The sequence below is a fragment of the Sciurus carolinensis genome, chromosome 11 (assembly GCF_902686445.1).
Source record: "Sciurus carolinensis chromosome 11, mSciCar1.2, whole genome shotgun sequence".
Lineage (NCBI taxonomy): Eukaryota > Metazoa > Chordata > Mammalia > Rodentia > Sciuridae > Sciurus > Sciurus carolinensis.
The window spans coordinates 6,165,136-6,189,516 of record NC_062223.1 but is presented as its reverse complement, the minus strand read 5'-3'; the positions used below and the strand labels follow the sequence as shown (position 1 = coordinate 6,189,516).

Below are 24,381 nucleotides of genomic sequence, written 5' to 3'. Positions count from 1 at the left end.
AGGAGGACCCGTCTCTCCACGCGATACCCTCTGCCATGTCATGAGGCAGCCCTGGCCAGACACTAGTACCACTCTTGGATCTCCTATCCAGAAACAGGAGCCAAATAAACCTCCATCATTTCTAAAGGACCAGGCCTTGGGCATTTTGTTACAGCCACAGTAAATGGAGCGAGACCCCCCACCATGAGGCCTCTGCTCTGCCAGCACGTCCCAATGTGGGGCTGCAGGAGGAGCCCTGGCCACCCCCAGGGCACAGCCGCAGGCATGAGGAGCCACCTGTTTGTGGAGCTGAGTCAGGGGTGTGTGCCACTGTCCCAGCTGGAGGCTGGAGGGAGTTCCCGAGGAGACACAGCATCCCTTGTTGGCCTACTTACTGGCGGCCGGGAGGAAGGACCTTGCATGTGAGCAGGCTCCGCACGCTGACCCACTCTGACCTGGATCTGGGTGGGTGGCACAGGCAGGGCCCCGGCAGTCACATGTCAAAGGCTTCTTCTGCTGACGGCGGAGGATCCCATGTCCTTGTACTCTTTGTTGGTCACCCACATGTCCTTGAACGTGGAGAGTGAACACAGGATGGAGCCACCCACCCAGGCACCGTACTTGGCGTATGGAGAGGTGTACACCTGGAAGGTAGAGGCAGTGGAGGGGAGGGGAGGGGAAGGAAGGGGAGAAGGCCTGTCAGCCCACAGCTCTACAGGGACAGCCGCGTCCACAGGCCGGGCTCCTCCTGGCAGGCGGGCTTTTCCATGGGCTGGTACTCTTGAGCAGCTGGCACCTCCTTCCAGCACCCTCACCCTCAGCAATGGGGAGACAAGGAGGGCACCGTCTATCCTGGGCACCCTGCGCTCCTCTCTGGCAGACCTGTTCTGAGGGGAAGCTAGCGGTTGCTGACCTTCACTCCCAGCCCACCCGATCCCACCCGCGACCAAGTCCAGGGCAATCCCTTCCCCAGGGCTCCGGCCTCCTCCCCCTCGCCCCTGAGCTCTACGAAGTGCGCCTCCGTGTCTCCTGCTCTAGGAGAGCCGGGACCCTCCTCACCCCCTCGTCAGGTGGGGCTGCTGAGGCTCAGGAAGGTCAGGGTCAGTGTCAGGTCTCACTGACGTCCTGCAAGGCGCATGGGCTTCTGACAACAGCTCGGCTGCTGTCCTGAGACATGGGGGCGGGGCAGGCTCCAGCGTCTGCACAGGAAGCTCAGGGTGGGGATTCAGGTGCAGCAGGGGAAAGTCAGGTTGAGCTCTCAGCTCGTCCCTGACACCTGCTGGCTCTGTCACCCACAGAACTGCCCGGCGTGGTCCCGTGGTTGGCCTCAGTTAAGAGGTATATCACGTTGATTTTAAGGAGGGAGAAAGAGGGTCCGGGAGAGGGGCTGCATGTTTCAGGTGGGCCCTTTGGGTAGGGAACAGGCCATGCCAGGCGCCCAGGGCCTCGGCTGCTTTCTTCTGACCCGGGACGAGTCCACTCCGCCTGCATCTTACCCAAACACACGAGAGCCAGACCCTGGGTGCTGTGTGCATTAGGAAGAAAGCAAGAGTACCCATGGAAAACGTGGCGAGGTTGGAACAGGCGACCACCGAAAGGCGCTTTCAAACAGGAGGAAGAAAGAGCAGTACAGTACTTGCTCCCCCCCATCCAGCTGGCAAAAGGGGTTTGCAGACAAAGCTGGGGGCAGTTTCCATGGGCAGTTTCCATGGGCAGTTTCCATGGGCATGTGTCCACACTTTCCGAAAGTCTTAGGTTTCGCCTGTATTTCTGATATCAGAAACCCACATTTAGAAACGAATTCTAAGAGAAAGAAAGAGTATCCTAAAATAATAATAATGGCAAAGAGTTCAGCTAGGAACACTGGTGACATCCGGAAGGAACACAGCCACGCCTCAGCCGGGGCTCCCATCCCAACGGAAGGCTTGGAGTGGAAGCCATGTGGAACCCCGCCCTGCAGAACACCCCAGCTCCGCCACTCGTGCCCGGGCGCTGAGCCCGCTGCTGCATCACAGAGCTGACCAGGAGCTGTGGCCACCTGGCAGCAAGAGTGAGGACCCAGCCGCCTACGGCTAGCTGGGAAAAGCTCAAAGTTCCCAGCTGCAGACACCGCCACCTGAACCGTGGCTTTCACTCCACCATGGAGCGGAAGGCCCGCGTGCGATCACCGGTGTCGGGCTCCTGGCCCCTGGCAGCCGGCTCTCCTGCTGCTGGCGAGTGGCTCCGGAAGGGGACGGTGCTCTCCTTTAGGGGAGCCCCTCGGAGCTCCGCCTCCAGGGCGGGTCAGGAGAGGGGTTAGGTTGCTTCAGAATCAGTCTCAGGAAAGCAGCTCCCCTCTCCCGCGGGGTGGGCGATGGGCGCACCTGAGGGGCTCTGCAGAGGAGGGAAGGGCTGGTGCCGGGCCCACAGCTCCCCTGTGCCATTACTGCCAAGACACTGACCATGCTCCACGCTCACTGGCTTCCCGTCCTGGCTGAGGGGTAGCCTCCTCCTTGATGTGGTAAGAGTTCATCTCACCAAGAGGCAGGGGCTCAGAGGGCAGGGAGGTCAGGAGGCAGTGGCAGCGGAGGGCAGAGTGCGAAGCGGGAGGGGCCGTCGTGTCCTAGGATGTAAACATGGACACACGGGGCTGCGGGCTCGGGACAGAGTGGGCAGGGCAGCCTGGGGGCGGCAGGGCTGTGTGCTGTGTGGAGCCCTGTGTGGTGTGTCACCAGGCGCTGGGTCTGAGGAAGGAAGGACAGGGTCAGCCCTCAGCATTCTGTGAGCTGAGGGCTGCGGGTGGTAAGCCAGGGTGACTATGGCTGGTAGAACAAGGGACTTTGCCAGGTCGACTGTCACAGCAACCTGGTCTATAACTAGTGGTCACATCAAAGAGCGAGGACTTCAGCAGGCAGAGCAAGACACGCTGAGGGCACACACGAGACGTTCTGGCTGGGAGGGCCCTGCCGGCGGTCAGACCCCCAGGCCCCAGGAGCCGCGCGGGAGGCGGGTAGTGACCGAAGCAGTTCTCCAGCGAAGACTGGGGAGCCAGGGCACAGGGTGAAGTCCAGACCTCAGCCAGCGGGCCCTGGGAGGAGGTGGCCTCCAGACGGGTACAAGGGAGGCAGCTTCTGAGCTCGCTGCCCCAGGAGGACACGGGCAACCTTCAAGGGCGGCAGACAGAGAGGAGGCACTTTTGCAGGCGTCTCCCAAGAGCGAACAGCACAGGCCAGCCCGGAGCAGCTGCAGTTGGCCCGGGGAGCTCGGAGCCGCTCCAGGGCAGCAGGCAAGTCGGAGGACCCAAGGCCAAGGAGGAGGGCATCACGCGACTGTCCCAGAACCCCAGCCGCAACAGGGACTGTGAGGCCAGAAGCAAACCAAGAGCAAGCCAGAGGGGGACAGCTCAGCACAGAGGGTGCCCAGGGCTGAAGAGGACTGCATTCCACCAAAGGGACTGTGCAGACGGACGGGAGGTGGCGCTCGCAGAGCCCACTCAGCTGGGCTCGTTCTAGAGCCTGCATCCTGATATCCTGGCAGGGCCCGCCACACTCCTGAGGACAGCCCACACCTGGGGACAGCGCACACCTGAGGACACTCCACCCCAAAACTGAGGACAGCTTACCGCACACCTGAAACGGCCCACACCTGAGGAGAGCCCACCCACACCTGAGGACAGTCCACCCTAAACCAGAGCACAGACCACAACTGAGGACAGTCCACCCCACACCTGAGGAAAGCCCATCCTACACCTGACGACAGCTCTCGCCACACCTGAGGACAGTCCATTCACACCTGAGGACAGTCCACCCTACACCTGAGGACAGTCCACCCACACCTGAGGACAGCCCACCCTACACCTGAGGACAGTCCACCCACACCTGAGGACAGCCCACCCTACACCTGAGGACAGTCCACCCACACCTGAGGACAGCCCACCCTACACCTGAGGACAGTCCACCCACACCTGAGGACAGTCCACCCTACACCTGAGGACAGTCCACCCACACCTGAGGACAGCCCACCCTACACCTGAGGACAGTCCACCCTACACCTGAGTACAGTTCACCCCACACCTGAGGACAGCGAACCCTATACCTGTTGACTGTCCACCCTACACCTGAGGACAGCCCACCCTACACCTGAGGACAGCCCACCCTACACCTGAGGACAGTCAACCCTACACCTGTGGACTGTCCACCCTACACCTGAGGACAGCCCACCCTACACGTGAGGACAGTCTACTACACCTGAGGACAGTCCATCCACACCTGAGGTCAGCCCACCCTACACCTGAGGACAGTCCACCCACACCTGAGGACAGTCCATCCACACCTGAGGACAGTCCACCCCACACCTGACAACAGCACCGTGGACGGTGTCCCTCTGCCCAAGCCTTGGTGGTTGCAGGTCCCCTCTGGCAGGGCTCCCCTCAGCTCCCGGATGGTCACTGGCTCCCCGCCTCTCTGGGTCCCGGCCAGCTGCGCCCCTGCCTGGCTCCACTCCTGCCCCGTCCCCTTCCCACAAGCCCTTCCCGTCAGGGGTCTGTCTGTGGCCGCCTCTGCCCCCCTGCAATGGAAGCTCGAGGTCCTGGCCTCCTTTGTCTACGGACGCTTCCCCGAGCGCCAGGACCTCCTGGCCCCAGCCGGGCGTTCTGGCAATGTCCGTGGCGGGACCCCAGGTGGCTGGGAACTTACCTGGGTGTTGAAGGCGGGGCAAACCAGTTTGTCTATTTCTCTCTGCAGTCGGGACCGCAGGCCAGTGCAGGAGCCCGTCCCTCCAGACAGGATTATGTGGCTGAAGAGGGCCTTCCAGTGGCGGGGGTTACAGGAGGAGATGCAGCGGAAGACGGTCATGGGCATGCCCAGGCTGTTCCTCCCTGCCAGGCGGGAGCGAGAGAGCCCGGGGCTGCAGCGGTGCCCACACCCGGCCCTCCCCCAGCTGTCGGCAGTGGGCGCCCACATCCCCCGGGCAGCAGAGGACCTCGACGCCCCCACAGGAGGCCGGTGGCTTCTCCACGGTAGTGAAGGGGGCCTGCCCCAGCTCCGCAGGACCCACGGCCAGCTGACAGCGCTGGTTCTGCCCGCTCGCCCAGGGGGTCCACCGTCGGAGGTGCGGACAGTTTCTCAAGCCTCCATACTGACTGTGTTGTGAAAGGCTCCTGGCCGGCCAGTGTCCTGATCCTGAGCAACCCTCCTGAACCCACAGAATGGCAGAGCCCTGGCGCGTGACGGTCTCAGATGCCCTGGGCCTCTGGAGGGGCTGCTGTTCCCTTACATCTGATGCCTTGGCCGGGGCCTGAGCGGCTACTGAACCAGGTGGTGTCCATTTCCCCTGGGGTCCACCAGACCCTGGAGAGGACCTGGACGCGATGGGGGAAGGACTCCAGTGACTCAATATTTGGGGGGGGTGGGGGCGCGTGCCGTGATTTTAAGACTGGGTGCTCTGGTCGAGCAGGGGAACCGCCAACCCCCAGCTCTCCCGGGACTGTGCCAGGCACTTCTTAGCTGGTCCTGGGAAACGCAGCCCAGGTTTCACTCCTCTCCGTCCCGTGCGTTATGGCTTGGATGTGAGGGGCCCCCCAAAAGCTCACGTGTGAGACAGTGCAAGAAGGTTTGGAGGAGACAAGAGTTTGAGTCTTAACCCAATGGGAGGTTTAACCCCATGGGATTACTGAGTGGAGCTGGCGTGGTGGGCGTGGCTGGAGGGGGGGTTGATGGGTGTGGCTTTGGGGCCTAGGTTTCTGCCTGGAGAGTGGCATCTCCCCGCTCCCCATGATGGGAGCTGCTTCCCTCTGCCACATGCTTCCTTCAGTCACGATGTTCTGCCTCACTGGAGCCCTGAGGATGGGAGCCAGCCTTCTAGGGACTAAGACCTCTGAAACATGAGCCCTCAAGTAAACTTTTCCTCCTTTAAAATTGTTCTGGTCAGAATTTTTTAAGTCATAGCAGCAAAAAAGCTGACTGAAACACCGTGTGACTGTAACAAACCATTCCAAGACTTGGATTCCAGGGAACATTTGGTTTTCCATGACTCCCCAGCAAACCTCATCTCCCTGTCCTGGTGACTCTATACCCTGCCGCTGTCCCTCCCCAGTGCTGCCTGCCAGGTTCACTCAGCTGGAGGCTCATTTCCAACCTCTCGGTCAGCTTTCAAGTTCCTTCCGCATCTGTGGGTTTTACTTTCCTGCCTCACTTGTCTTCGCTTGTTTGTAAACCATTTTGTAAGCAGGTGGAGTTTTAAAAACAATGCCCTTGGGAAGGCTGCAGCCCAGCGGAGGTAGCATCCTCCTGGCAGATGACCTAAGAGGCCAGGGCGAGTTTCCTCCTCTGTGAGGCGAACAGGAGAAGGGGGAGGAGAAAGGTGCCACTCAAGGGCAAGGGCCAGCAAAGCCAGGGGCACACAGCAGGCACCAGAGGAGCTTCTGCCGCAGAGCGCCCCTCGGCCACTCCAACAGGCCCTCCCGGGCCCAGCACCCGCTTTGCCCGGGCCCGATGGCCGCCCTGGCTGCCTTCCCCCAGACTCACCTATGAGGTTGGGCTGGAAGAGCACCTCAGGGCACAGGAAATGCTCCTGCCTCAGCGTGATCTCCTGGCCGTCGGGCAGCAGGAATCTGTCTTGGCAGGGAAGGAGGCTGTCTTTCGACTTCTCCAAGTCAAAGTCCAGGGCCACATAGCAGCACTTCTCTTTCATGTCCCTGACGAACTCTCGGTCCGCTACGGGACAAAGGAAAAGCCCCAGCTAGAGGAGACAGGAGAGCCACTCACAGAAGCCCCTGCCGGGCGGAGAGACCCCACCAGCAGCCCTCCACCCGTAGCCTGCCTGCAGGTCCTCCTGTCCCTGCCACAAGGGCCTGGACCAGCCCTGAGATGAGGGGTGGCAGGACGTCAGCATTTTGGAGGTTGAGACCCTGCCATGTGTGGTGTGTTTTGAGTTCTCGAAAATCAAATCTCATTATTTACTGCAGCAGGAGAGTCTGCAAGCCTCGTCCCTGGAAGGCCATGCCCCCCCTTGTTCCTAGAAGGCGACGCCCCCCACTTTCTCCTGGAAGGCAATGCCCCCCTTTCTGGGCAGCTGGCGACAGCTGAACCTCTGAGCTGCAATCAGCAGGGAATTTCTCGCAGGGCTGCCCTGGAAATCCCACCTGCTCTGCAGCCCACTGACGCCCGGATCCCATCGCCACTTGCTCCACTCAAACGGCTCCTGCCCAAGTCTGCTCTGTTCTCCTAGTCCCAATGCCCTGCCAGCAAGCCGAGCAATGGAGCAATCCCTTCTCTCTTCCTGGCTGCTAAGATGCTCTGACCTCCTGATACTTTTCCCTTCTTCACCTAGTTCAAGCTTTGGTGAGACGAATCTGGGTTCAAATCCTACCTCTGCCATTGACCAAATGCCTACATTTAAGCAAGTACATTATTCCCTAAGCCTGCCTTTTCTTCAGCTGCATGAATAAAATTAATGATCACTTTCAGGGTTATTTTAAGGACAAACTGAAATAATGCACAAAAACATCTTGCTAAATGTGATTTGTCATTAACATGCCATTGCTCGGCCAGGACCGATTCTCACTTTCCTCCTAATTGGTGGTGTTCTTCAGGTCTCCCTACTTTGCTAGGCACTGGACATAGACTTCTGGCCTGGGACGACCAGAAAGGCCAAGGCGGGATTGCAGGCTTATTGGAAATGGCTGTCATGCAATGTGTTCAAGCTGGGAATGTCCAGAGACAGCTGAAAAATAGGACAGGCACTGCCTTATCTAAAGTCCTGGGCTCACATCCCAAGAGCTAAAACCCCCACTTACAGGGTGTTGGTCACATCCCCTAACCTTCCTAGGCCTCTTTGTCTTGCAATAGAAATAACTGTTCCCCTCATAGGGTTGTGGCAAGAAGCAAAGAGAGAATGTGCCTTGCACAGTCTCAGTTCTCTGTAAAGCTTAACTCATAGTTACCATAAAAACCACCACCACCACCACCACCATCACCACCACCACTATCACCACCACCACTATCACCATCACCACCACCACTATCACTACCACCAACAGCACCACCACCACCACCAGCACCACCACCACCACCACCACCATCACCACCATCACCACCATCACCATCACCACCACCACCATCACCAACACCACCACTATCACCACCACCACCACCACTATCACCACCACCACCACCACCATCACCACCATCACCACCATCACCATCACCACCAACACCATCACCAACACCACCACTATCACCACCACCACTATCACCATCACCACCACCACTATCACCACCACCAACAGCACCACCACCACCACCACCACCAGCACCACCACCACCACCACCATCACCACCATCACCATCACCAACACCACCACTATCACCACCACCACCACCATCACCACCACCACCACCACCACCACCACCACCATCACCACCACCACCACCACCACCACCACCATCACCATCACCACCACCACCACCACCACCACCAGCATCACCACTACCACCACCACCACCACCATCACCATCACCACCACCACCACCACCACCATCACCACTACCACCACCACCACCACCATCACCATCACCACCACCACCACCACCACCATCACCATCACCACTACCACCACCACCAACACCATCACCATCACCACCACCACCACCACCATCACCACCACCACCACTACCATCACTACCACCACCCACTGTTACCACCACCACCACCACCAGTAGCACCACTGTCACCACTGACTTCATTGCCATCATCACCATCACCTTCATCATTTTAACCATTACCATCCTCACCACTGTCACCAGCAGCAGTAGCATCACCATCATCACATCACCATCTTCACCATCATCACCATCATCACATCACCATCTTCACCATCATCATCACCATCGCCATCACCATCTTCACCATCTTCACATCACCATCTTCACCATCACCATCACCATTGTCACTCTCAGCATTGTCAAGGAACTAAATGTCCCTAAATATAGATAGGGTTGATTTTAGAACTCGGATGCTGGTCCTGTAGCCTTAGCTTTACAAATTGAGGGCTGCAGGTTGAGCAAGGCGAGAAGGATATCATACCCCAGTGCTGGCTGAGAATAGCCGCTTCCTACCTGTGCTCACCAGTAAGTTCCTACTGTCTGCCAACAGTTGCAGGAGGTACGAGGTCAGGTCTTGGCCGGCTATGTCCATCTGGACGGTTGACTGAAGCAAAGGACAGCCATCAATAATGGGCACAAAGTACGTCATTCCTTCTCCAGATTCGATGGTTGTTCCTGGGTAAGAAAACACGTTGGCATCGTCACGTGGGGTACACGCGTGCCTTACCACTGCCAGGCCTCAGGAAGAGAAGGCAGAGGGGAAGCGGTCCGAGGAGCTGGCTTCCTCCTGGGGAGGGCTGTTGGGAGGAGCCTGGATTGCTCTTCTTTTCTTCTCCTTAGGGGAGGAAGGTCGGCAGCAGTGGTCAAGGGGTCGAGAGGAAGGAGAGGGCCGCCAGGCTGACGGCCCTCTGGGCACAGCACCCCTGGGCAGCACCGAGCGTGGGGCAGTCTGAACGCGAGGAGGAGCTGCATGCCAGCCAGCAGGCACGCTAAGAGGGGTGGCCCGAGGGACGTGAGCGGCAGTGGGAACACGTGACTCATCCTGTGAGAGACTGGCTTCTGGGGCCTCCTCACGCCTGTCGAGTCTTCAGCCTAGGACTGCACATTCCAACGAAGCCAGTCACGCAGACAGGCCCGCCCCTTCCAGCCATGCTGGGGACCGGGGGTTCCCCCACCCTCGCAACCAAGAGCACAGAGGCTGCCTTCAAGACACTGGGTGCCAGGCTAGAAGGCGGTGTCCCTGGGAGCTGGAACGCTAGGCCACTGTCACCTGTGAATATGGACTCAAAGTTCAAGGAGAATCAGTGACACGTACAACGGCTCAGTCGTGACCAGACGGGTCTGGCCCGGAAGGCCAGGAAGTTCTGTTAGTCCAAATCGAACAGGGAGAGCCACCATATTAAAGAGGAGAAAAAACCCAGATGCCACTCAGTAGATGCAGAGAGTGTGTTTGAGAAAATCCAACCTCCACTACCGATAAAATACTTCTCAGCAAACCGAGAACATAAGAAACCTTCAAAGGCATAAAGGACGCTGATAAGAAACCAAAGCTGTCACTGCAAGACCTAATGGTTCCCTCTAAGATTAGGAGCAAGATTAGGGACTTCTGCCCCACCACTTCTGACCAGGAGTGTACTGGGGAATTCACTCTGTGCAACCAGAAAACGAAACAAAACAAAACAAAACATAAAAGCATCCAATTCTGAAGTAATGGAATGGAATAAAACTTTGTTTACAAAATGATGGTCCAAGTAATAAACCCTATGAAATCTAAATAAATGAGTTTAATTAGAATATCAGTATATAATGTCAATGTACAAAAATCAATTGTAGGGGCCTGGGATGGATGTAGCTCAAGGTAGAGTGCTTGCCTGGCATGTGCAAGGCGGTGGGTTTGATCTTGCATCACAAAAACAAAAAATTGATTGTATTCCTACCTAACTAGCAATGAACAATAAAAATTGAAATAGAAATATAATTTACTACAGCACCAGAGTGTAAGAAACAAAGACAAATCTGACAAGACACCTGGGGCCTGTCCGTTGTGAACACAGGAAGCTCCTGGGAGAAACGGGCGTTCCCAGCATGCATGCCACGGTTGCTGGTTGGAGCTAAATATGCAAGCTGGCTCCGATCAAAACCTCACGCCCTAGGCTGGGGCTGAGCTCAGGGGTCAGCGCTCGCCCAGCAAGCAAGAGGCCCTGGCTGGAGCCCCAGCACTGCAAAATCAAAACAAAACCACAGCACCCAAAGAAGTGAATTTGGATTTTTTTTGTTGTTGTTTATTTGTTTTAGAAAATTACAAACTGATTCTAAAATTCATACGGAAATGCTGAGGACTAAAATAGCCAAAAACTTTCAAAAACGAGACCAAAACAGTAGCACTGATGTCACCTCATTCGGAGACTCCTCACAAGCTGCTCCTCAGGACAACGTGGCAGCAGCCCACGACTGGACACAGAGCTAAGGAGACAGGGTCCAGGGCACCGGAGCAACCTGAGCCCACAGACAACCGTGCACCAGCAAGCCAGTCTAGAAAGGGGTGTCTCCAACAGACACCTCGGGAAAAACTGGAGCTCTGCACGCCCACACATGCGTGTGCATGCACACACATGTACATGCATGCACACATGTACATGCATGCACACACATGCGTGCATACATGCACTTCATTCATACCTTACGCCTATTCAAAACGAACCCTAGGACTAAGTGTAAAACTAAAATGCATGAGAGTTCTAGCAGCACATCTTTGAGTTTGGCTTCTCTGTCTTTTCCTTTTTATTTTTATTGTGAGGCAGGGCCTCGCTACGTTGCTGCGGCTGGCCTCAAACTTGGGATCCTCCTCTCATCCTCTCAAGTCACTGGGATGAGAGCCACACGCCATGGCTCAGCATCTATTTCTTAGATATGATACCAAAGTCACAGTCCACACAATAAACTGATAACTGGACAGAATGGAAATCGAAACCTGCTCTTCAAAGGCAGGACGAGAGTGAAGGGGAAGGCTTGGACGGGCGCGTGCGGAACGTGCGTCTGTCGAAGGGCTGTGTCCAGGATGGAGAAGCAGCGCTGAAACACAAGCCTGAGACCTGGGAGGAGCAGGGCGAGCCTGCAGAGCGGAGCCAGGAAGAAGGTCCAGTGCCAGCGTGGCCAGGGTGCTGACCGAAGCCTGGGACACACCCTGCACTCCCATCCCTTGCCCAGAGCGCCCACGGCCGTGGACGGGCAGAGCGGCCTGGCTGCCTTGGTGACTAGCTTGCAGGTGTTTTTAAAAGTTAGATATCGGCCCATCATGAGGCCCAGCCAGTCCACCTCTGGACATTCACCAAGACCCAGTGAGAGCGCACATCCATGCAGAGACGTCCGCAGCAACGCGCACGGCAACTTTCTTCCAACAGCTCCGAGCTAGAAACAGCCCCAAACCCATTCGTGGACAAAAAAGTGAGGGTGCATTCACCACACGGGACAGCAACGCAGCGATACCAAGAAACGCACCACCAAGGCAAAAGGATTTCCAAATTATTCACAGGGAGAGCGACACACAGAAGAGTCCTTGCCTTCTGATGCCGTTTATACCAAATTCTAGCAATGCAAACTCATCTGCAGGGACAGACTGGCCATCACCTGGGGACAGGCGGGAAGGGGTGGCATGAGGGGAGCCGGTGGGGGGGTGCGTCATGCTGGTCATGGTGACCCATACGTCAAACCTGTCAAAGCATGTCCCTGAAACAGATGGGGCTTGTATGTCAGCGACACCTCAATAAAGCTGTGAAAGATAAAGGCGAGTCCAGCGATTTTAAAAATCTGGGCACGTTTGCTTAACCAGGAGGGTGGAAAGGTGGGGTGTGAGCTGTGTGGAGTCCCCTCTCATGTGCCAGGGAGGGAGTGTGTGCTGGGATGGGACAAGAGGGCAGGGAGGGGCTCCCACAGGGCCACTCACCCGAGGTCTGGCCGGAGGAGTACAGAGACAGGACACCCGAGTTGGCGATGTACAGGGCGGGGACGCCGAAGGTCTCGAACAGGATCTAGGGGGAAAGCAACCCCGCTGGCAGCCAGGCCCCAGATGGCACCTACCGCCCGGCCCAGCCAGAGCAGCAGAGCTCCAGGCAGGCTCTGAGCGTGCCTGTCCCCAGCCCTGCGAGCCCCGGCAGCGCTGGGCACTGGCTCCCGGTCTGTGGAACACCCTCGGGGCACTTCTGTGGCTGCAGTCCCCTCCGATGAGGGCAGGGAGGTCTTGCACACCACTACCCTGCACCCACGGGCACCCCTGCTGCCCCAGAGGCCCGTGGAGTGTGCTCTCTTCACTGGACTTCCCTTCCTTCGGCAGCGGGCAGGTGGGGGCCAGGGCCGCTTTCCCTGGTCACCTCCCAGCTCTTGTGCGGCACTGGATGCCCGGCCCCTGGTGTATTTCAGAACACAGCCCAGGTACCCACTGAAGCCAGGGCAGGAGTGACTGGGTGAGGCCAACCCGGCTCCTTCCGCACAAGCACGTGACGGCCCCGGCCACAGGAGACAGAAGACGGTGAGCAGGTGACGGGGAGACTAGGCACAGGCGGCCGCTTGCTGGGCCCTGCCCCTGTGGGGGTGGCCATGAGCTTCGCCCGCAGGGCAGCAGAACTGTGCTCTGGGGCTTGAAAGGCCCTCGTGCTGTCGAGACCCATCGCAGTGTCACAGAGATGGATGAACGGCACCTCCGTCACCTGTACTCTGAGGGAGAGAAGGCTGAGGGTCAGGGCCGCCCGGGGGCTTGTGCCCGGCAAAGGCAGCCGCGAGCTGGAGCTGCAGGTGGGCTTCCCAGCCTCCTGTGCCCTGGGTCATCAGGGCCTTCCCAGGTCTTCTGCACGTGGAGGCTGTCCTTAGCTGCCCCGCAGGTACAGCCTGGCCCTGGGCGTGTCAGCTGGACGAGGGCAGTGGTTGGGGTGTGGACTTAAACGCCCACCCAAGGAGGGGAACTGACTGGCCTCAGCTGGGGCCTCAAAACTGGGTCGAGGCAGCGCGTTTAGGAAAGGAGGTCCGTGTTGCTGGACCGCGCGGCCGAGGGGCCCGTGGAAGACGCTAGCAGCGTTGCCAGGGGCAACTTCTGGTCAGTTTCATCACTGTGGCACAACTGGAAGGAGGAAAGGCTTGTTCCTTTGTTTCCACCTCATGGTTCAGAGGTTCAGGCCGGCCAGCTGAACCCTCTGCTCTGGAACATCATGGCGGAAGGGTGTGCTGGAGAGAAGCTGTCAGCTCACGTCAGCGGGAAGCAGAGAGAGCGGCGGACGGGGACCAGACACATTCCCCAGGGGCACGGTTCCAGTGACCTGCTCCCCCAGCCACGCCCCGCGTGCCCATGGCTTCCTCTCCATCAATGCACAAGCCCTCCCATGAGGCAGGGCCCTCAGACCATCACCTCCCGAGGCCCAGCCTCTGAACAGGCTGCCTGGGGACAGCCGTCATACCTGGGGACAGCCATCATACCTGGGGACAGCCATCATACCTGGGGACAGCCGTCATACCTGGGGACAGCCGTCATACCTGGGGACAGCCGTCATACCTGGGGACAGCCATCATACCTGGGGACAGCCGTCATACCTGGGGACAGCCATCATACGTGAGCTGGGGGCAGTCCAGTTCCAACCATGCGAGGCTGGGAGTTTACCCAAGGGAAGCCCTGTCCCCAGGTAGCCTGGCTCACGCTGGCTCGTCACGGCTATCCTTACGGGAGCCCCAACTGCAGACCCCACCAATGGAGTCACAGCTGGGTGGACCCACAGATGTGGCACGTGTCTGGAGGGGAGGGCACGGATTCTAGGGGCGAGGGCTCAAACTAGAGCCTCAGGCTCCAAAAACTGCACAAACACCCGCCTCGGTCCTGCTCGCCTGCCGCGGAGCCTAAAGGTCAAGAGCTGAGGGTCTTCGGGGTTCTGGAGTTTTGACTGGAGTCCCACCACAGCGATGGAACACAGGTCTGGGAACCACAGGGCGAGGGCGGCTCTACGGAAGCCTGAGAACCTGCCTGGCTCTGCCGTCAGCTACTCTGTCCTCGCCAGCGACCTGGGGCTTCCGTTATCACCCTCCTGGTGGGGAGCCTGAGGCACAGCCTGAGGTCACAGTGCTGGCAGAGCGAGGCCAGGACCTTGGGGACTCGGCCTGGCGGGGCCTCCCTGTCCCACCTGCGCTGGCTTCTCCCAGGAAGGAGGCATTTCAGACCCCACAGGAGGCAGGCTGCCGAGGGAACAGCAGCCTGCAGGGGCCACGCGAGTGGGCAGCTGGACGAGGGACACTGGCTGGGAGGGTGGCTAGGGTGGCTGTCGCCCTTTGGCCTGGGGAGGCCTCTCCTTTCCCACACCCTCTGCCCCGGCTGAGGTCTGGGGCCTTTTCTTGGGTGGCTCTTGGGGACACCAGAAAGCTCAGGAAGGTGGGACAGCAGGTGTGTGCGGAAGGTCCTGCCCCGTCCTGCGGCCTCCCCTCTGACCGCCGGTTCCTGGGCAGGGCCGCTCTTGCTGTAACCACAGGGCTCTTCAGGGCCCACGGTGGCCATGGCCCTGTCACCAGCTTACGCTGCTCCTTTCCAAACTCTCAGCAGGATGACCAGGTGAGCAACCTTGGTTTCCTGCTGACCCCTGACAAGGTTAGGGGTGAATTTGGAGAGATCCAGGGTGAAGAGGCAGGCAGGGGCCGAGGGGAGCTGCTGGGAGCCAACCGCTCTGCTGGAGTGGAGGCTCACCCGTGGGTCACCCAGACGGCCTGGGTGACCAGATGGTGGTCAGAACGTCCTTCAGGCCTGCCCTGGGTGCTCCCAGAAGGGACTGACGCTGGGGGCAGTGGGCTGAGGACAGCAGTGGGCTCCCCAGGGAGGGTGGGCCCCAGTGAGCACGGGCCTGAGCACAGAGGCTTGGGCAGCAGGGGCCGCCCACCCGGCCCCGGGAGCTGGGACACAGCTCTCTCCTGCCTTCAGGGCTCCTTTGGGATCTTCAGCCTGGGCCTCAGGCTGGAAGCATACCATCGACCTCTGGGCCTCCACCTTGTGATGCCCATCTTGGGATCTTGGCCTCAGTGGCCAGGGGAGCCACCTCCTCCTCGCGGTTCTTCTCGGGTGCACACACATGCCACCACACCTTCTCTGCAGCTGGGGAGCAGCCTGCTTCCTGGGGCGAGGGGTCTGCCCCTCTCTGTCCTCCTCCAGTTTGCCAAGGGCCTCATGGACACTGGTCATTCTCCAGATGGGCGCCTCCTGTGCTGGTCGCTGGGAGCCCAGCACTGACCCACTTCCATGATCTAAATGTCCACGGGGAGGAGGGTCCGTGGTCCACTCCGGGCAGCGTGCACCTGTGCCGTGATGGATGGAGCTGCTTTTTCTGGGCTGCAGGTGGTGCCTCGGCCCTGGGCCTGCCCTGCCGGTCACTGCTCACTGCAGGAGACACCGCGGGGCTTCGGGATTGCTGGGCCAGATGGAAAGCCCTGCTGCTTGCTTAATCAGTGCATCAATGTCCTCATTAGAAGCCCGGTGGCGTGCTGAGAACTCAGGCCGCCAGCGGGGACGCTGCAGCCCCACCGCCCACCCCACAGTCCCGAGGACTGAGATTTGCACCAGGGCCTGTGGGCTCCGCCATGCAGCTCAGTCCAGGCGACCGCATCAGCACACACCACTGACCTCCCGCCCAGGCAGGACCAGGGTGGGGCCCCAGGAGAGGCCCCGCAGCCTTCCAAGCAGAACCAGACCTCCCAGGGGTCGGGCCACGGAGCAGGGTTGATGGCGGAGCTTGGGGCCACCCTCTCTGGATCCAGGAGTCGCCAGCCACTGGCCTGTGACCTGAGGCAGACACTGCACTGCAGTCCCTGCTGCTCTGGCGTCTCCATGGAAAGCACAGGGGCTACTAACGACCTGCCCGCAGGGTGGGGGTGGACGGGATCCCTGCTGTCACCTGCCCAGCCAAGGGGACAGCTCTCGCCCCGCCTGCTCCTTCCCAACCACAGAGAAGGTGAGGCCCTGAGGCTGTTCCCAGCCAGGCGGAGGCCAGAGCTGACCTGACCCGGCCCCGCCCCGCCCCGCCCGGCCTGTTACCTGGGACACTTTCTCTTTGGTGGATATCTTGCTTAAAGGTGGCTCTGTCACCATCAGAGGATGCTGCTCAGGGGCGACATGCAGCACATGGTAGAAGGAGTGATGCCAGATCTGGGGAGAGAGCACGGCGGGTGAGCTGCTGCCACACGCAGGCCCGGCTGCTCCACCAGGCAGCCATCCATCCGTCACCTGTCGCCTGTGTGTCGAGCCCCTGCCATCTCTCAATCGCCTACCACCTACCAGTCACCTCCCACCTACCAGTCACCTCCCACCTACCAGTCACCTCCCACCTATCAATCACCTACCACCTATCAATCACTTGTCATCTATCAATCACCTGTCGCCTGTGTGTCAGTCCCCTGCCATCTCTCAATCACCTATCACCTGTCTCTAACTGACAAAGCAGTGCAGTCAGCCTCTGAATCTGGGGGTTCCTCATCCAAAGATCCAATCAACCAAGGATGGAAAACATTCCAAAACAATCACATCTGCACTGAACACGTGGACTTTTTCTTGTAATTATTCCCAAACATCAGAGCAGGGGAGGGTTCCCGGGCCTGGGCGCCATCTCCAGCGTCGGGCGCCACCAGGTGGTCCGTGTGGTGGAAGCACTGCCGCAGTCCTGCCTCGGGTCTCAGAGGCGGACCTGGATCCACCCACTGACACCGACCGGCTGCTGCGGCCCGGGAGCACCGAGGCCTCTGACTCCGTGGGGCCCTGACCTGTGGAGGGGCCACTCAGCAACCAGCCTGGAGCCGGCATGCGGCCAGAGCCGGGGCGGCGCCGGGCTTTCTCAGCAGCTCGGGGCTGGGGAGGCAGCGCTGGCACCAAAGTTGGGGGCACCCAAGACACCGCAGGGCTGGTGTGGGCAGTGAGAGCACCGCTGTGGCCCGGCATGAAGGGAGGCCCCACCACGGGCCAGGGCACCCACTGGCAAGGCGGCAAGGGTCTCGTCTTTAGGACGGAAGTGGTTCCCTCCCTGAGAGGGCACCGTAGGATGGCAGGCCCGCGTGGTCAAGGGATCCGGTGTGCCCTTTCCCCACCGCAGCCGAGCAGAGCGCCACAGCCAGGCCTTCAGCAGACAGCCTTTGTCCCACGTCCTGGGGACTGGCACCTGGGGTCCGGGTGTCACAGACTGGCTCCTCCCGAGGCCTCAGATGCTGGCTTCCCCGTGTCCTCTGTGTGTCTGTCTTCTGTCCCTTTCTTATAGGACTGTCAGGTGGGTGGGACCTACCCTAACAACCTCGTTTATTTCCATCTTAAAGGCCATCTAAACCCAGTCACATTCTGCAGGACTGGGGGTAGGGGCTCCAAAATACAAATTTTGGGGTGCACAGGCTGGCCATGACACCCAGTGTAGTGTCCGGCGTGCAACAGGTGCTCCATAAACCCTATTGCTCCCCATGGGTGAAGTTCTTGTCTGCCCCTGGCTGAGGGGGCTCTGGGCAGAGGAGTGAGGAACAAGCTCTGTGGGTGGGGGTGGGTGCAGGAACCAGGCCCGGGAAGCACCACGGGCCACGGGCAGGAGTCACCTGGCACCACTCTGGTGGGCCAGGGTTGAGCAGGTGAGCAAAGCCTCGGAGCCAAGCTCCCATGACCACCTCCGGAGCCCGGCCCTGGGTGGACTCTCCCGGACTCAAGATGGCTTGTGGGACAGCAGAATAGGCGGAAGTGACGTGTGACTTCCACGGCTGGGCCACAGGGGCCTTGTGGCTCCACCGGCCTCTGGAGGAAGCCAAGCACCTGCTCTGAGCCCTTGTGGGCAGCTCCACGCAGACTCCCCGAGGAGAAGCCCTGGCAGCCACACAAGAGTGCCCCTTGCCATGGGCCCCCCAGCCCCGCCAGGCTGCAGGGTGAGGGGCTCCCAGTCGGCATCTGCTCCCACCTCCCGAGGCCCCGGGCCGTGCCCGAGTCTGGCCCGCGGAATGGGAGAGGCAGGGGCTGCCACTGCGCTGGAAGCCTCAGGCTTGGCTGAGCTCGGTGCCAGAGGGCCACCGGGTTGGCGCGTGCCCGGCCCCACGTGCTGCAGCCCGGCCCCGCCTCAGAGCCGACCGCGGGGGAGCAGGGCTGCTGCCGGCATCGTCAGAGGGGACGACGTCCTGCTGGGGAGCCCGCTCCCCAGCCAACGTGCAGGTGAAGGCAGAGCTCAGGGACGCCACAGGCCGTGGGACCCCGAGCTGGACGGCACACACTGCAGCCGGGAGGGGCCCCAACAGCTCTGCCGGCCTGGCCTTGGGCTTCCGGCCTCCAGGCCTGTGGTTTAAGCCACATAATGACTGTTAAGCAGCCCTGGGACACTCAGACCCCCAAAATACATCTTCCAAGGCAGTTGCAACCCGCCGAAACCCCCATGCAGGCCCAGGTCAGAATCGCGGTTGTGAAGAGACTCAACTTCACAGAGTTTATGACTTCTGACCTTCTCGGACCAAGGACCCCCAACCGTCACCCCTTTAAGCCTCTCAGCAGTGGTGCAGTAGGAGCAACGATACCCATCTTTACAGAAAAGGAGACTGAGGGCCACAGAGGCCATGCCATTGCCCTGAGTGACATTGCAATGAGCAGAGCAGACAGGACTCAAACTCAGTCTCCTGACTCTGGAGCCTCGTGGTTGGGACCATGACACAATGTCCAGAGGGACTGAGAGCTGAGACGTGACAGAGCCCTTCCTCCGTGTCCAACAGGGCAGGGACGCCCGTGACAGGCGCCCCGGAGCTGCAGCCCACCTTCTCCAGGTTGTCCCAGCTGGTGACGGTTCCCCGGGAGATGGGGTACTGCAAGTTGAGCATCCCTCGATTGTTCTGGGCCTCCTCTCCGATGAACCAGTCCTCCTCCTCCATTCCCACCAACACGCTCTGGAAAACACAGCAGCGGGTCAGGCCTCGGGGCAGCCGGTCCCCGCCCTCGGCGATGAGCAGCCACAGGGGCTGTTAAAAGCGGCCCGAGTCGCAGCAAGGGCATCTGACCCTCTCCAACGCTGCCCCCGAGGGGTTCGGGCCAGTTGGCTGAGGTAGAGCACCCGGGATGGGGCCAGGACGCGGCCTCACCCACCGTGGGAAGAGGAGGCCCAGACGCGGCAGGGGGGCTGCTGGGGAAGGGGCAGGGGAGAGGCCGGGAAGAGGAGAGGGAGGATGTGGCTCCCCGTCGCCAGGAAGACGAGCTGTCCCCTCCTAGGCAGCTTCGACTCCCATCCTGTCACGGAGGGGAGGCCCGGGAGGCACCAGAGCTCCTGGGCTGGGTGCTACTCTGGAGCAGTCTCCACGTTGGGTTCAGAGGCTCGTAGTAGGGCATGTGCCTGTGTGGGTGGCAACGGGCAGGGGACCGGGCGGGACATGGAGCCACACAGCCGACGCCCCTGGGTGAGTCCTGGCAGGAGAGGGCGGCAGGGTGAGTGGGTCCTGGACCTGTGGGCCAGCCCAGGGGCGCTCGAGCCTCTGCGGCTCAACAGAGGAGTCCCGGGTCTGGGCTGGGAGTGGCCTGCAGGAAGCGCGGCCTGGGGACAGAGCAAGGCAGCAGTGGGCAGCAGGCCAGAGAGTGGGGCTGACACCGGCCAGGGGCGCAGGCTGTCAGGAGGGTGCTGTGCCACGGCGGAGCAGGGCTTCCACGCAAGGCTGCGCTCAAGGCCACCTCAGCCCACCGCACGGCCGTTGTGTCCTGGGCCTTGGTCTTTCCAACGGCAGAAGCTGGACCCCGGTAGGGAACACTAGCCGAGACCTTGGACAAGTTGCTCATCTCCCAGGTTTTGGTTGGGCCAAGGGGGACAATGAATGACCTCTGCTCCTCGAACCTCGCCAAGCGCAGCGGGGGCCGCCAGGCTAATGAGGCCAGCCACCAGGGCACATTTCCAGACTGAAAGGACACACGGACACAGAAGTCATGGTCTGCCACCTCCTCGGGCACTTCAGGGGTCTGCATGTGTGGCTTTGAGGGTGAGGACGGCCTGTGGTCCTGCTCTGAAGTTGCTGTAACCAGATGGACAGGGCTTGGCCTGTGTCTTGTGGCTGGGCGGCCTGTGGGTCAGGACTGTCTGGCTGGAACAGACCGAGTGACTTTGGTAAGACCCCATCTTGCCACTCCGTCCCCACCAGTCTTCCCACCAGGCTGCCATCTCGGCTGCTGCCAGGAGGAGCCCTGAGTGGAGCCGGGGTCACTCCAGCCTCCACCTGGCACCTGAGAACCCAGGACAGGCCGTGCCGAGCCTGGAGCGGGGCCTGGAGGGGATGCGATGTCTCCCGGAGGCCAGAGCCCAGGCAGGCAAAGCTAGAGGCTGGCAGGGGACGGGGCCCCTGGAACACAGACCCCGACAGAGGTGAGCGCAGCCCGCCAGGCTCGGCTGGGCCAAGGTCTGGTTTCCCAGGGCTGCGATGCTGGGCTCCACGCCAGCGCCACTCGGCTGCCCGTGGAGGTGCCACCCGCCCGCTCCTCTTCTGTGGGGCACTTTCTGATCACCTGCAGCCTGAGAACATGGGCACTGGTCTGGGCTCTGGGGGACCACACCCCAGGACTGCAGCTGCAGGCCTTGCTGCGCTTCTCCTGTCCCACCTCCCGCTGTCCCTCCGGAGCTGTGCTGACCCTGATAACAGGGGGTGGGGGGCCTCTGGGGGTCTGTCCTGCATGTCGGGGACAACTGTGTAGTCAACCTGGGGCCGGGGGTCTCATGGGGTGGGGACCTGAAGTCTCCACCTTGCAGGACCAATGACTGTGTCCCTCAGGAAGAGCTGCCACGATTCAGGACGGAATCCAAAGGATCCCCCTCAACCTCATCCACTGCGTGGACTTGGGAGGTCTTTCCTGGGGCAGCATGGGCGAGGCGCATCCTGCACAGAATAAAGGATCTGGCTGGTGGAGTTGCCCAAGCCCCCACTGTGCCCAAGGTGAGGCCCCGCAGGAGCTGGGCCTCCAGTCACAGAGCTGCACAGGGTTTGTGGAAACGTGAGTTTTTTAGTACTTAGGAACGACACTGAAATCTGAATTTCTTAACAGAAAAATGTGGTCCAGCATTTCTCCTTCTGGATATGGACCCCAAAGGGTCAAAGCTGGTCCTAAGAGGCATGTGCATGCTTGCAGAAGCAATGGTAGTGCCCTGGGGAGAGGGGGACCCCAGGAGTCAGGTTCTGCCACCAGCTGCCACGTGCACGGACCCTGAAACATCTGCTCAGAGCTAAGCCTGTGGCAGAAGGGCAGGCGCAGTGACTCCACCACAGGAGGACAGCGGGACTCTGGGGGAGTGGAGAGGGGACACGGTGACTCCACCACCCAAGGACAGCCGGACTCTGGGGGAGTGGAGAGGGGACACGGTGACTCCACCACACAAGGACAGCGGGACTCTGGGGGAGTGGAGAGGGGACACGGTGACTCCACCACACAAGGACAGCCGGACTCTGGGGGAGTGGAGAGGGGACACGGTGACTCCACCACACAAGGACAGCCGGACTCTGGGGGAGTGGAGAGAGGACTGTGGGCGCGGGGAGGGGGTCGAGCCCTGGTGGAGGCAGCTGCAGTCTGGGAGGTGAGGAACCTTGGAGGCAGGGGTGGTGACGGCTACAAGGCAGGGCCATGTGCCCAGCACCCGGAGCTGTGAGTCCAACAACGGCCGAGAGGGGAATGTTCTGCATGTGTTGACAGGATAATAAAATCTGAAAAGCAGGACCTGAAATTCTCTTGGAAAACAGGAGCCTGGGCAACAGGGGGCCACTCTCTGGCCCGCCAGCCTCTCTGACCTCTCAGTGTCAGTGCCCACTGGCTGCGCCCGGCTCCTGTCTATCCAGAGAGCTGCTGCTCGGCACCACACCAGCCTCCAAGGTGGGAAAGGCAGAGGGCTGGCCGGCGGGCGGGCAGCAGGGTCTCTCCGTGTGACCCTCTGTGCTCACTGCTGTGCCTGCACGTGCCCCCAAGGCTCCTGTGTGGGACACTCGACCTGATGCAGCTGTGTTGGCCCTGAGGCGACCCCAGGGCTCCGCCCTCGTGAGTGGGATCATGCCGTCAGTATACGGAGGGAACAGGCTCCTAATAAAAAGCCAAGCGCTCCCCCCGCTCGCTCTTGCTCCTGGGTCTTCCACCTTCCACCATGGGACAGTGCGGCAGGAAGGCCCTCACCACAAGAGGGCGCTCCGCTGTGGCCTCCCAGTCTCCAGAGCTGGAAGAGACCTGGGTTGTTTCGCCTTGTTTTTAATACATTGCCAGCCCCCGGGAGGCTGCTCCAGCTGCATGCCCAGACCAAGGCGCTGCAGGACTGCCGGGATTCTCGGAGCCAGGCCGTGGCGCAGCAGGAGCCCTGGGGTGGCCCGGCATCCTCCTTACCAGCTAAGCCTTCCAGGATTCTGATGCACAGCACCCTGACCCGAGGCCAGCCAGTGCGAGAGGGGACAGGCCACGTGGCCAGCAGAGCCTGGGGGCTAAGCAACACCCGGGAGGATGCCCGTCACTCACATCATGCCGGAGCTTCCCCAGGACGGTGGGGAAGACGGCATGGGGGGCCTCGGATCCAGCGAAGCCCGCCTTGCTGCAGCCCGAGCCATAGTCGCAGATGACCGGCACGCTGCTGTCCGTCCTGCGGTGTGGGGCCCAGCTGTGCCTGTGGGGAGACCTCGCGTTAGTTAAGTCATCCACAAGGGGACGCAGTGCCGAGCAACCAGAGCTCAAGGGCACCCCGGCAGGAGGCAGTGGCCCCGTGACCTGCACCTGTGGTCACAGGCGGCCCGCTTGGTGTGACTCCATGCCACCTCCTCCGGGAGACTTTCCCGGCTCCTCCGGCCTGCGGAAGCCTCGCTCCTCTGCTTTGCTTCCAGAGAACTTTCCCTGCTGCTTTACAAGTGTGGATCCACGAGGCGAGAGGGAGGAGGAAGTCACCGCACAGACCCGCCCCCCTGCCCGGGGCCATTCTGCTACGTCTGTGTTCAATTATTTTACGGATGAAATTTTTAACAAATCAAATGCCCTCGGAAGTGTAAGAATCCAGTTCTCCTGGGATGTTGCCCTTTCGTTGAACCTTGGCCATGACACGTTCTCTGCATTTAGAGGGACTTTGGTTCTTGTTGGGTGGAGAAGGGCTGTGCGTTTACGGTGGAGGACGGAACGGTGAGGGGAAGCCCAGCCTGCCGGCTCCGACCGGTCGTCCACCGCCTGGTCTACATTTGGGTCTTCACCTTCCAGTTCCCACAGGCGACAGCGGGCTGGTCACCAGGCACCTCTGTGGTCAGCTGCACGCAGTACGATCCTGGGGACACCAGGGTGTCCAGTTGGCCTCCGGGTCTGTGGGTCCACCCAGCCCCGCCTGCAGGTTCTACCAACACCGTGTCGAAAATGCTCGGGAGAGTCCGCGTCCGCACGGAGCTTGTGAAGGCCTCTCTCGTCCTGGCCCCGGCCATGCCGGGCGACCATGTCACAGGCCCTTGGTTGCACTCGGGGCTCCAAGTCATCTAGAGATGGTTTGGTGCGTACAGGGCGCGGGGCAGCTCTCCCGAGGCACGTCGTGTTCTGACGGGGCTTGAGCGCCCTGGACCTGGGTGTCTGAGGGTCCCGGAACCAAGCCACTGTGGACAGAGGGACAGCCACACGGGCTTTCCCTTCACACTGTCACTGAACCTCACAAACATCCGCATGCACTATGGAAACACTTTAAGTCACAGTCACGTGTCACCTGACAGCGAAGACATGCCCTGGGAACACGTCGCATGTCGTGAAGCAATGGTCACTGGGGGCCTTAGGCACTCTAGTTCTGATCGTGCCCAGGCAGCACTCCTAGGGCCACCTCCACCGTGTCTGTGGCGATCC

General features: G+C 60.5%; 1 protein-coding gene across 1 annotated transcript; it reads right to left on the bottom strand.

The window, feature by feature from the left end:
• Nucleotides 1–479: 479 nt before the first annotated feature.
• Nucleotides 480–23,975, bottom strand: LOC124958419 (actin). Its single transcript, XM_047516430.1, has 9 exons — nucleotides 23,740–23,975; nucleotides 23,038–23,182; nucleotides 19,335–19,463; nucleotides 16,612–16,722; nucleotides 12,505–12,589; nucleotides 9,075–9,236; nucleotides 6,483–6,671; nucleotides 4,653–4,834; nucleotides 480–623 (listed from the first exon to the last, which is right to left on the bottom strand). Exons 1-9 carry the CDS (start codon nucleotides 23,973–23,975, stop codon nucleotides 480–482), a joined length of 1,383 nt encoding a protein of 460 aa, XP_047372386.1.
• Nucleotides 23,976–24,381: the final 406 nt, after the last annotated feature.